Source organism: Aquarana catesbeiana, linkage group LG04 (genome assembly GCF_042186555.1).
Source record: "Aquarana catesbeiana isolate 2022-GZ linkage group LG04, ASM4218655v1, whole genome shotgun sequence".
NCBI classification, from domain to species: Eukaryota; Metazoa; Chordata; class Amphibia; order Anura; family Ranidae; genus Aquarana; species Aquarana catesbeiana.
This window is the reverse complement of record NC_133327.1, coordinates 642,377,112-642,390,185: the sequence shown is the minus strand read 5'-3', so window position 1 is coordinate 642,390,185 and position 13,074 is coordinate 642,377,112. Positions and strand designations below refer to the sequence as shown.

Below are 13,074 nucleotides of genomic sequence, written 5' to 3'. Positions count from 1 at the left end.
TCTGTGTGGCTCCACCCTAGCCTCAACAGGAACCACTATTTAACACCGTATTCTCCAAGCCTGCCTTGCCGTGCAATATTGTGTGTTTGGCTTCCTGTTTGCCGTGTGCTCTAAGTTTGTCTCTGTCTCTGTTACCGATCTTGGCATGTTCCCGACTATTCCTGTCTGCTTGTGACCCTGACCTTTGGCGCGTTCTCGACTATCCCTGTTTGCCTGTGACCCTGACTTTTGGCGTGTTCTCTGTTATCCTTGTCTGCTAGTCGCCCCAACATTTGGCTACCTCCTTACTATTACTTACTGTCCTGGGCTGCTGTTTCCTCTCCATCCTCCTGTAGCCTACCGTGAGCTGGGAGACCCTGGGGGCCGCGACCTGGAGCCAGTTGCAGCCCAGTCCATCCTCACCACTAGAGGCTCTGGTGAACACCAACTGGCTCTTAGACTCCACGCCCTGGGGAATCTATGCTCTAACTCACTGTAGGATCCGTGTTGGTGCTCCACGGGACCTGCCTTCCTGAACCACCCCGAGTTCCATCTGCAGCAGTCAGCCTTAGGGTCCACTATCATAGCGGTGCACTCCTGACCCCAACGGGGTGCATCTGTCACCTGGATACAGGTGACCTGACATGTATTTTATTGGGATTTTATGTGATAGACCAACACAAAGCGGCACATAATTGTGAAGTGGAAGGAAATTGATAAATTGTTTCAGATATTTGTAAAAAAAAAATTTAAAGTGTGGTGTGCATTTGTATTCAGTCTGCTTTACTCTGATACCCCTAACTAAAATCTAGTGGAACCAATTGCCTTCAGGAGTCACCTAATTAGTAATAGAGTCCACTTGCATGCAATTTAATCTCAGGAAAACTACACATGTTCTGTGAAGCCCTCAGAGGTTTTTAGAGAATTTTAGTAAACAGACAGCATCATGAAGGCCAAGGAATAGACAGGTCAGGGATAAAGTTGTGGAGAAGTAGGACTAGGAGGGTTAGGTTATAAAGAAAAATATATCCCAAGCTTTGAACAGCTCATGGAGAACTGTTCAATCCATCATCCGAAAATGGAAAGAGTATGGCACAACTGCAAACCTACCAAGACATGGCCGTCCACCTAAACTGACAGGCCGGGCAAGGAGAGCATTAATCAGAGAAGCAGCTAAGAGGCCCATGGTAACTCTGGAGGAGCTGCAGAGATCCACAGCTCAGGTGGGAGAATCTGTCCACAGGACAACTATTAGTCGTGCACTACACAAATCTGGTCTTTATGCAAGAGTGGCAAGAAGAAAGCCATTGTTGAAAGAAAACCATAAGAAGTTCTGTTTGCAGTTTGCAAGAAGCCATGTGGGGGACACAGCAAACATGTGGAAGAAGGTGCTCTGGTCAGATAAGACCAAAATTGAACTTTTTGGCCTAAAACAAAACGCTATGTGTGGCAGAAAACTAACACTGCACCCTGAACACACCATTCCCACCGTGAAATATGGTGGTGACAGCATCATGGTGTGGGGGTGCTTTTCTTCAGCAAACACAGGGAAACTAGTCAGAGTTGATGAGAAGATGGATAGAGCCAAATACAGGGCAATTTTAGAAGAAAACCTGTTAAGAGTCTGCAAAAGGCTTGAGACTGGGGCAGAGGTTCACCTTCCAGCAGGACAACGACCCTAAACATACAGCCAGAGTTACGATGCGATGGTTTAGATTATAGTATATTCATGTGTTAGAATGGCCCAGTCAAATTCCAGACCTAAATCCAATTGAGAATCTTTGGCAAGACCTGAAAATTGCTGTTCAGACGCTCTCCATCTAATCTGACAGAGCTTGAGCTATTTTGCAAAGGAGGTTATTAACATCAGTTCAACAAACTTGTCAGGAGTGCTGAAATTGTGCTCTTCATATAGCACAGGCTTAGCAAACCACTCCTCAAGATTACAACAGCTGAAACATTTGAGCTGCTTACCAAGGACTTTCTGACTATGGCAGAGACATCCTTTGGACATCCTCCTGGATATCATTATACTTCGGTGTTTTGATGACCTTTTCAAATTTGCCATTGTGATGCCCAAACGAGATCAGACCGTTGTCACCATGGCAAAGTATTTTTGGACTTGTGCGTAGTACAGCCCTATGCCTGTCTGAAACAGATTCTGTCTGGTCAAGGTCCTAATTTTGAATCGCAAGTGGTATACCACTCTGTACCATCCACAAAGAAGTGGCAAATCTGTATGCTTGAATCCAACTCTGCAAGATTCACACCTTGGAGCAAGAAACTCGCGATTGATGGCTGCAGCATGTAGGCAATATGGTTTGGACCTACAACCAAACTGTTTAAAAGGGTGTAATTACCTGATGGTAGTTCTGTGACTGTACCACCTTAATCCACCAATGGGATGGCTTGGAGATCCCCTGGGCACCTCTGGAGACCCCCCAGACAGTTGTCTCTGGTGTTTCCCCTTGTCAGCTCACCTCCTCATCTTTTCGTTCCCAGAGCTTCGTTCATGTTCCGTTTTTCTCTCCTCATCCTTAACCTCCTTTTCTTCTATTCTTGACCACCTAAGTGTCTTCCCTTCATTGTTTCTCTTTTCTTTGCTTTTCCATTTTAGTTCAAACTAAATTTTAAGTGCCCTTACAAGATAATTTATCTCAATTGTGTAGCTCATTCATTATGATTGCACACTGTGTTCATGACATTTCTACACCTTGAAGTAACTGTATCTTCATATTTCTATGTTATGTTGTAAAATAAAGATATATATATATATATAATTTCTCGAAAAGGCCACAGGGTATATGCCCCTCTTATTCAATGTGCGGATGAAGTAGCCATTTACCTGTGGATGTTCTCTTGGATACACCTGAACCTGTGCCTAAACGTTCACCTGCTAATAGGGTGCAGAAGTATTGGCAACGACTAATGAAAGCTGAGCAGGTGGCACTAGAACCTTTTAGATAAACGTGTGGTAGATCTTTTACCCCTCAAACCCGGGGATAGGGTTGTTGTTGGTAATCCAAAATATGGGCAGTATATTGGAGCCCCGATGGGAACCTCATCCATACTGCATTGAAAGGAAACTTTCAGGAAGGGCTTCACAAGCGTTTACATTGGAATCTAGAAGCGTAGGCAGGCCCCAACTAGTGTACCTGAGAATTGGGAGGAGTCAACACATGTGGATACTTAAACATTTGTTTAAATGATAGAAATTGAATGATCACAGAAATAAGGCAGTTTACAACAATGACACTATATACAGTATATATGTTGAAGGTTATACACTTCTTCAGACAAAAAAGGTAATGTTTATCAGCAAGACACTTTTTTTGCAATGGTGAAATACTATGAGTTTACAGACCACAGAATGTCTGTCTGAGGAGCACTTCCCTTGGAGGAGGTATAAGATCCTCTGATCACCCTGCGAGGCCCTTGCAGTTATCTGGCTGCCGAAGAGTGACCATTCCAGGAAGTTGGCAGAAGAGACACCTTGTAAGGGGAAACCTACTCCTTCCCTCCTTCGTCAAGTACTGCACTCTACCACTGCTACTGCTCTCTCCTTAAAGTGGTTGTAAACCTCAGACATGAAATATGAATACTTGTCACAGTCCAGAACACTAAGTATCATTTCTGTCTGCTACCTCGTTCCTCTGTTATCATCATGAGTCACTTCTGACAAGTTTTCCTGACACCAAGAGAAAAATGGTGACAGAGGAGGGTGCTCCAGCAGATTGACAACCTCAGCTCCGTTCCTGTGTGCTGTATGAAGGGGGGTGTTTCCCTTCCCTCCAATCGGCTCTCAGAGCTCTCCTCACTGATGTAACTTCAGCTCTCTGCCCCCTTCTTTTTAGAGCTGAGGGATCCTGTGTAAATTCTGCACTTTGAATGGCTGTAGGGCAGTGGTTCTCAACTCCTATCCTCAGGACCCACTAACAGGCCAGATTTTAAGTATTACCTTGGGGAAATGCAGACTAGAATTCTTCAATCAATAAGCAGCAATTAATATCACCTGTGATGTATTTCAGTTATCTTGCAAACCTGGCCTGTTATGGGGTCCTGAGGACCGGAGTTGAAAACCACTGCTGTAGAGGGAAGACAGATTAAATAAACAGGTACGACCTATGTAGGAGGATTTGTTTCAGCTCTGTGTATCTCCTGAGGCCAGTCACTTCATTGGGTATATGGATGAGTTTACAACCACTTTAACCAGTGGTCCCTGACTTCCACACTGCGTGTGCAGCAAATGGCACAGATTCTGCTACTTAAGCACTTCTGTGTCAAGATGGCTACCCAAATCTTGCAGGATTTTGATGTTCAATAAAAGATGACAACCTACCCAAGATGGCTACCTGGAGTCCATACCAGGGGACAAATTAGTCTTCAGTGGTCGCCTGGCAGCCTAAAACAGCACAGTACCACCTTTAGGTTGGCATATATACTGCAGCCCAACACCTGCCTACATGTGCCTTCAAAACTTTGCTGAATTGTATGTGGGAGAAATGAACCCTGGAGGACTGAGCACCTGCAAACCTTCAAGCTAGAGTTGATGATTGCAGAGTTCTTAGGAGCGACTTCATCTTTTGTGGATGTTATCATTACATGTATTCACTGCATGTTTTATATAGAACAAGAGTTTTTGTAAGAATATTCCTTCAGTGTTAAAATTGCATCTTTTCTGCCATTTATGTAATCTGCACCACAGTAAACTCTATTTGACTGTAGCATACAGTCAGGTCAGAATGCCCTCAGTAGTCTTTTTGTCTATCAGCATTGTGTGATGAACAGACGCCCACAGCAGCCAGTAGATTTTGCAGTTATTCAGAGCTGCATAGAAAGTCAGGAATTGTGATAAAAGGGGAAAAGGGTAACCGCACCCAATATGTTCTAAATGGACTTGGATGAAGCTGGATTCCAGGCGGATATGAAAGTCATCTAATTAAACCCAGTAATGTATTTATTAAAATACAATTACTTCTATTATTAAATACAGTCAATAAATGCACCTGAATGTCTGTCTTTTTCTTTGATCTGCTCACCAAGACAGACAGGCAGCATTGTAATGCCTGGTACACACTACAGTTTTTGACAGCTCCGGTCGGGAGCAGGTGTACGAACCATGCAAGGTTAGTCTAGCGATCTCCCCCCCCGCTGAGCTGTTGTGTTCTGACAGGGGGACGCCCCCCCCGCCAGAACACTGCCATTGGCTGAGAGCGCTGATTGGGAGTTGGTCGGCTGCTGGTTTTCCAGCATGCACATCCAACAAAAGCCAGCCAGACCAACGTGCACACGAGCAGAATGTCGGCCGGTATTTTTTGTAGCGGCAAATGTCTCCCAACACTTTCCCTGTGTGAATGGAGGTTTGGACAGGCTCTGTTGCTTCGCACAGTGCTGTCAATGTAACAATGAAGACAGTAGAGGTTGATTTACTAAAACTGGAGAGTGTCAAATCTGGTGAGGCTGTGCATGATAGCCCGTCAGCTTCTTATTTCAGCTTGTTCAATTAAGCTTTGGCAAAAAATACTGGAAGCTGATTGGTTTCAATGCAGAGCTGCACCAGATTTTGCACTCTGCAGTTTTAATAAATAAACCCCTTACTGTTAGTGGGTCAGAGCAGAGTAATGAACTTATCTGTGTGGTAAAGTGCCTTCATTGGCAGGCGGTGGATCGTTGACCAGGGTGTATTCTGTGAAGAAAAGTTAGGTTAGGATTCCGACATTTACAAACATCACCGTCTACCCTTGAAAGAACCATCCTGGGTTTCGGCCTCCCATTGATCTAGGAGGTCTTCATCCTGTTTCAAAAGACCACATGTTGAGCAGGCCAACATTCCCCGGGGATCCCCCCATACTTTCCTTTTCGTACCCTTGATTCACACCCCCCGCCTTTTTTTTTTTTCCCTCTACCCCAGGACACTGCTGTAGCCATTGGCAATCAATTTCACTGACCTTTTATATCTACTGCTGTCCCTCCCTCCCTTTTCACACCTTTGCCATCTGGTTTGTTATTTTGTCTCCCTACTTACTACCAGATATGCCAGGGTCCATACAGTTGGGCAGTAGCCCACCTCAGATGTTCATTGTTAGTTTTTTTTTTCTTACATTTGTTTACTATAACCGAAGAAAGATTCTGACTTATTAATATTGCCTACTCTGCAGTGTAATTGCTTACTGTTTGTAATTGTCCCTGTCAGATGATTTCTGTATTGTTCTTTTGGCATTATTCTATTCAATAAAATCTTTATGGAAGACCAAAAAGTAAAGTTGGGTTATCAAACTAACTACACTGTCTAGCAGGAGGGGCTCGATCACTAGATTAGCTGAATGGAATTAAAAATCTGCATGTAAGATACTTTACAGAAATAGTTTGTGGTTTGTCTGGAATTAAGGTTTAAAAAAGGTTGAACTTGCACTTTAAATCTAGTTTTCTCTGTCAGTGTCACTTCACATTTGAAATTTTTGCTTTTTACAGTCAACTCAGAAAGTAAATGCTCGCTGGACTACAGAAGAGCAGCTTCTCGCAGTGCAAGGTAAGTGGAGCATAATGAAATGAAAACGGAAAGCTTTTTAGTATATTGCCCTTCTGTCCATTTCATATATGGTTGCTTGCCATTTTCATATTTCTCTTGCTTTACCAATCTGGAATGACTCTGTATTTCCTTATTATTTGTCAATGATTTTCTATTGCTATTAGTTAAGTTGCCCTGATCATACAAGAGGTCACCGGTACCTTTTAACATCTGTACAAACAGCAACCGCCCCAACCTATAACTGGCCTTAACAGCAAGGAGTACATGGAAGGGTGACACATGTCAAACATAAACATCTGTACCTTTACCAGTGCTCTTGGACAGCTACTGTTGGTGTAGAAGGGGAAAGTCACAGCAACAAGCAAACAACCTATTAAATCGATACATAAATTGCAAGATGAAAACAAAGATCATTATTTTAATGATGAAATGAAGGAACATGTTAAACCGTGGCATTTGTTGCTGTGGCTTCTTGAAAATTGCAGGGCTGCACTAGATAAAAAAATAAAATATAAACCAAAGTCTTTAAATAAAAAAAACATATCTTTATTCAAAGCATCTTAAAGGATAAGTTCACCTTTAACAAAGAAAAAATAATAAATGCACATTTTTTTGCAGGTAAACAAATGCGCATTTTTCTTTTTTTTTTCCTATGGAGCTTGCAGAGCATTGCACCTGCGATTACAGATCACGGGTGCAATGTCCAGCTTCTACAGACTCTCAGCATAGCTGTCTAACTCATACGGACAGGCAGTTACCTGAGAGCAGGAAGGGCAATGGAGTAGCAGAGCGCTCACCAACACCCTCATAGTTCATTGAAAACTACAAGCCATCACCCGCAATGGCTGACGGTACTTGTAGGCATTAATTTGAGGAAATTGTGAATTAATGATGCAGCTGTGTGGGCGGAGCCCTGCATGACCACACTGTTTTCAAATTGCTACAGCGTGCATGGGGAGAATACCCATCACCCGCTGTCACAGGAAGGGGGGGAGCAGGGGGAAAGGATGCAGATGCTGGAGAATGTTACATTACATACCACTGTAAAAACTGGTGAGACGTGTAACATGTTCCAGTGGTAAACTTATCCATTAAAAATATGTGGTACACTCCACAATATATGCTCATTTTGTACTTCATGTGTGAAGGATATCTGAAGAAAGATTTAGTGTTTCTCTGGAGGGTGTAATGTGTGTGATTGCTTCCCAAACAGTTCTTCTCAATAGAGAAGTGATAGAAGGACTCTAAGATGTTTTTTCTCAGGAGAGAAGTCTCAAGAAATATAAACATTGGTAACAGCTGTCACATTCAGTGACCAGGATACATTTTCTGAGATCTTAATATCTAAAAACTTAAAAGCAGGAACCCGCTCTACCAATTCTCCTCTAATGTAGAGTGTAGCCATGTCAGTCTTACTGAAATATTGAAATCTATTATTAATTCCATGGTCTTCCCATTGTTTAGGGACAAATTGTTTAATTCACTTTGCACCAACCTATTTCACAGTAAAAAAAAAAAAAAAAACAATTAGGGCCACCATAGATTAAAGATGGGCCATCTGATTCAGCTGTAGTGTTTTTTTACTCAAATATCAGACTGGCTAGGCCTTCTCTGGCTTTTTTTTTTTTTTTACTCCTCCTTTTTTTTCTATTGCCATTCACTCAAAGCCCAACTCTACTTTCAGCAGTGCACTAAAAAAGTAAACTTAGGCAGGCCATACACGTTTCAAATAGGCTGAATGTACCGAGTTGATTGATCAATCAACTTGGGTACAACCATCCTGCTGGGTTTTATGTGCGGTTATAGCTAGCGACTGCTATAGCCACTAGCAATAATCACTGTCTTCTCCCAGTGGGGACAGCTTCCTCCACCGCAAGAAGACAAAGGCTCGGCTGGAGGGATTCCCGCATCAACACTGGTTGCAGGAAAGAAATTCGCTCCATGTATGGCTGGCCTTACGGTGCTGAAAATAGTATTTTTTTTTTTTTTGCTGTTGTTTAGCAGATACAGACTCTCTTCGTTTAATGACTTACCTATTTAGCGATCGCTTGGACGACCAGCTCTTTGGGCACTGTACATCATTGTATTGTACAATACAGGATTTTTGTTTATATTTTTGTGTTCTGTACTTATGCAAATTAAAACAATGTTATTGAGTTGGAGTTTTGTGTTTTAGACCTTTTTTTATTTTTTCAGAATACAGTACAGTAGTTAAGAATGCTTAAAATATTAATTACTTTTGGCCAATCGTTTAGCGACCAATTCGTTTAACAACCTGGTTGAGGAGAGCCTGTATTCTGTTTTGCACCCATTCAATGATTTAGCTCTCACTGTGAATTAACCACTTATAGAATGCCCACCGCATATATACTGCGGCAGGGCGGCCGTATTGCGTGAAACGATGTACCCGTACGTCGTTTTGTGTACGAGACACGACGGAGGAGCCGATGCGTGGGTCCGGCGGCTGCAATGTCTGCTAGCCCCCCGTGATCGCTCCTCGGAGAGGCAGAACGGGGATCTGCCTATGTAAACAAAGAAGATGCCCGTTCTGACAGGGAAGTACAAAGATATTGTCTGTTCCTAGTGATCAGGAACTGCAATCTCACTGTACTCCCAGTCAGTCCCCTTCCCCCACAGTTAGAAAGCACCTCCCTGGGACACATTTAACCCCTTGATCGCCCCCTAGTGTTAACCCATTCCCTGCCAGTGTCATTTATACAATGATCAGTGCATATTTTTAGCTCTTAACACTGTAATATCACTCCTAAAAAAGTGTCCGATCTGTCCGCCACAATGTCGCAGTCCCGCTAAAAAATCGCTGATCGCCGCCATTACTAGTAAATAATAATAATAATAAAAATACCTTAAACCTATCCCCTATTTTGTAGACACTATAGCTTTTGTGCAAACCTATCAATATACGATTATTGCGTGTGTTTTATTTTATTTATTTTTTTAACCAAAAATATATAGAAGAATACATATTGAGCTAATTTGATGAATACATTTTGTTTTGTTTTTTTAATTTTTATTGGATATGTATTATAACAAAAAGTAAAAATTATATATATATATTTTTTTTTTTTCAAAATTGTCGCTCTTTTTTTGTTTATAACCCTAAAATAAAAACCGCAGAGGTGATCAAAAAAACAAAAGAAAGCTTTATTTGTGGGGTGGGGGGGTTTATTTGGGTACAACGTCGCACGCCCGTGCAATTGTTAGTAAAAATAACGCAGTGCCCTATCGCAAAAAATGGCCTGTCATTTTGAAGGGGGTAAATCCTTTCGGGGCTGAAGTGGTTAAGAAGGGAGACCATGTCCCAGCACAATTTTTTTTCTTTTACCTTGTCCCTGACCCTATGCTTCCTGAGCATTGTTGGTGATTTCAGCACTGTGCAGGGGGCATTAGACTGCTGGAGCCCCGGACTAATGCACTTTGTAAGAAGCTGCCCTGTGCAGGTAGAAAGCCGGATAGCTGTTCTAAAACTGTTAAACACCAAAATAAATGCTACATTTTGTACTTGTTATGCAGCCTGACCACACAAAATCAGTTCGGCTTTAAAGAATATGTAAAACCAACATTTCATATTCCTGATATGTGCCTGCTGTATCCTATTCTCTTTATATTGCTTCCTTTGTGTGGAATTGGTGCTCTTGCCAGTCCCTCTGCTTTCCTATTAAAAACTAACCACACTAGGCATGGGAGCACAACATGGTCAAATCTCTAGCTATGCTGAGAACGCAATCTGTTCTCCAATGATCAGACTTGTCCACAGCCATTCACAGGCAAAACCAGTGTGCTGCTGTTTCTCCTCCCCCAGCTTTTATGCAGCTGAGAACAGAGGGTATGTGATCACTTATAAAAAAAGGATATTTATGTTTGTTTGTTGTGGGTTTTTTGTTTGTTTTTTTTAATGTATATACAAATCTTTTGCTTTTTATTTGTAATTTAAACTGAATAAGTTGTTTTACAAAGTAATCGTTTACATATAGTTTAAGCACTGTAACCCAAAGCCTTGCACTCCAACCATAACTAGCATTTGGGTGGAGTCTGGTGGGATGAAACAACACTCCGTGTTTGTTTTTGTTATATATATATATATATATATATATATATATATATATAATTTTTTTTTTTTTTTGTATCTTGAGGAGAACTATGTAAGTCGAAGGAGGAATAAACAGATACACTCCTCTCCTCGACTGCTTGCAACAATGGCAACATTTTAAAGTATTTTGTTTACGCATGAACCAAATTTATCCCCAAACCCCTTCCTCGTTCCCTGTAGAGCAGCCTTCATCAATCTTCTTACACCAAAGGAACCTTTTTCAGGTCTTGGGGAACCCCTGCTAAAATAAAATCATTGCTGAGAAGCATGGCCCGTACATTGGTAGTAAGTAAGAAAAATGCCCCCTCTTACAGTGATAGTTGGAATGCATCCCTTAAAGATAGCTAAAAAGATTATTGCTGTCATGCCGCTGTCTCTGCCAAGTGGTGCTGGTCTTGGACTTACACAGTCACTATTAAGTGGGGGGGGGGGGGTCAAATCTTTCGATCTCAAGGAATGCCTAATATCCTTTGGAGGAATGCTGGTTGAGAATGGCTGCTCTATGGAATGTTCCAGCATTATTTTTCTTATACTGTTGCCATGTTTCTATAGCAAAAACCTGCTTATATCACTCCTTTTATCACCAGGCTTTCGAAATTCTTGCAGTGACATCTGCTGGGAGCTAATGACCTAAGCACACCCCCTCAGAACTACAGCTCCCTTGAACCCTTCCTTACACAGTGTTGTAAGCAGGCTCTTGGGATTCATGACAGTATCAATGTTTTGCTGGGAAAATAAATCAGTGTGCTAAGAGGGGATGAGTAGAGGTGGTGCTCTGTAGACCAGAAGGGGAGAATTTAAAGGGGTTGTAAACCCTTGAGTTTTTTCACCTTAATGCATTCTATGCATTAGGGTGAAAAACCTCGTGTGATGCAGCTGCCCCCACTGAGCCCCCCTTTTACTTACCTGAACCCGGTCTTTCCAGCGACGGGGACGAGCACACCAGCTCCAGCCGGTGTCTCGGGTCCTGATTGGATAAATTGATAGCAACGCAGCCATTGCTGTCAATCAATTCCAATGACGCGGGAGCCGGGGGTGGGGCCGACTCCTGCTGTCTGTATCAGTGGGGCACGGGAGCACACACGCGCGAGTGTCCGAGGGAGCTCTCCAACGGGGCACTCGAGAAGAGGAGGAGCCAGGAGCTCCGCTGAGGGACCCCAAAAGAGGCGAATCGGGGCCACTCTGTGCAAAACCAACTGCACAGATGAGGTAAGCATGACCTTTTTGTTTTTTAAAATGAACCTTTACATATCCTTTAAGCTACTTGGGATTTCTGTGCAGCATTGTCATCCAACAACCGCAAGCTAAGAGCTCACTGGATTTCTTGCAAAATCACCAGGTATTTTTCTGTGTTTTTAAAGGGATAAAACAATGGGAAATGTGCATTTTACTTTTTTTTTTTTTACTATTTTGCTGAGATATACATTTAATAAAGAGCTGCATTTTTCAAGACAAATCCTCGCACCACGCTGCTGTACAGTGCCATGAATGAAGTATACACTTCAAATAAAGCTCAGTGGGGAAAAATGGGAGCTAAAATGTGCATCACACTGCCCCCTCCCGCCTGCTCAGTGCAGCCGGAACAGAGACGCACAGTAAACCGTTGCAGTTTGCTGTATGGCAGCTGTCCATTTATGTGTGAATGGGCACTTACATGATTTTGTCATCTCTGAGCCAGCATCTAAGTCCAAGAAGCAGATGCTGACCTTGATGGAGGGGAAATTTGTCAGGAGGAGTACTGTGATTTCTGTGAGAGGAGAAATACCTGGATGTGTTACACTGACACATTACATAGCCTGACCAGGAAAAAAATTACCAGATGCCTTTAAAGCTGAACTCTAGATAGATATAAAACACACATGTTAACAAAACTCTCTATTCTTTAATAAATCATTAACCTTCTTTAAAGTTATCATTAACCTACTTGGTTTTTATTACAGTGAGTGTAGGTACCTGAATTTGATTTGATATCACCCTCTTGCAGCACTCAAGACTTGGAAAGAGTAGCGTTATACTGCCACCTTCAGGTGATTGGACACCAGCAAAAAAAAACATGAAAACCCCTGCCCATTAGGCAAGGTTTCAGTTTTTTGCTGGTGTCTTCGGGTGATGGAGTCTCTGCCCATAGAATTTTTGAGAAGCTAGCTATTCCTATCTGTGATTAGGAGACTGGCTTTTTCCAGATCCATTACCTTACGGTTTTTCAAGAATCAGAGGAATGGTACCCAGACACAAGGCGATGGCTATAAATACCTTCCCCAAAATTGTTTTTAAAAACAAATTTCTTCATCAGTTTAGGCCGATATATATTCTTCTACATATTTTTGGTTAACAAAAATCGCAATAAGCGTATATTGATTGGTTTGCGCAAAAGTTATAGTGTCTACAAAATAGGGGATAGATTTATGGCATTGTTTTTATTATTTTTTTTTTTTTTTTTTTTCACTAGTAATGGCGG

At 42.1% G+C, this 13,074-nt stretch overlaps 1 protein-coding gene across 3 annotated transcripts in view; it reads left to right on the top strand.

The window, feature by feature from the left end:
* RCOR3 (REST corepressor 3) overlaps nt 1-13,074 on the top strand; it is an 80,448-nt gene that overhangs the window by 45,450 nt on the left and 21,924 nt on the right. For all 3 annotated transcript variants that reach the window (XM_073628421.1, XM_073628423.1, XM_073628422.1), the window contains one exon: nt 6,451-6,508. In XM_073628421.1, the coding sequence (XP_073484522.1) occupies nt 6,451-6,508 (58 nt within the window). The remainder of the gene's footprint in view (nt 1-6,450; nt 6,509-13,074) is intronic.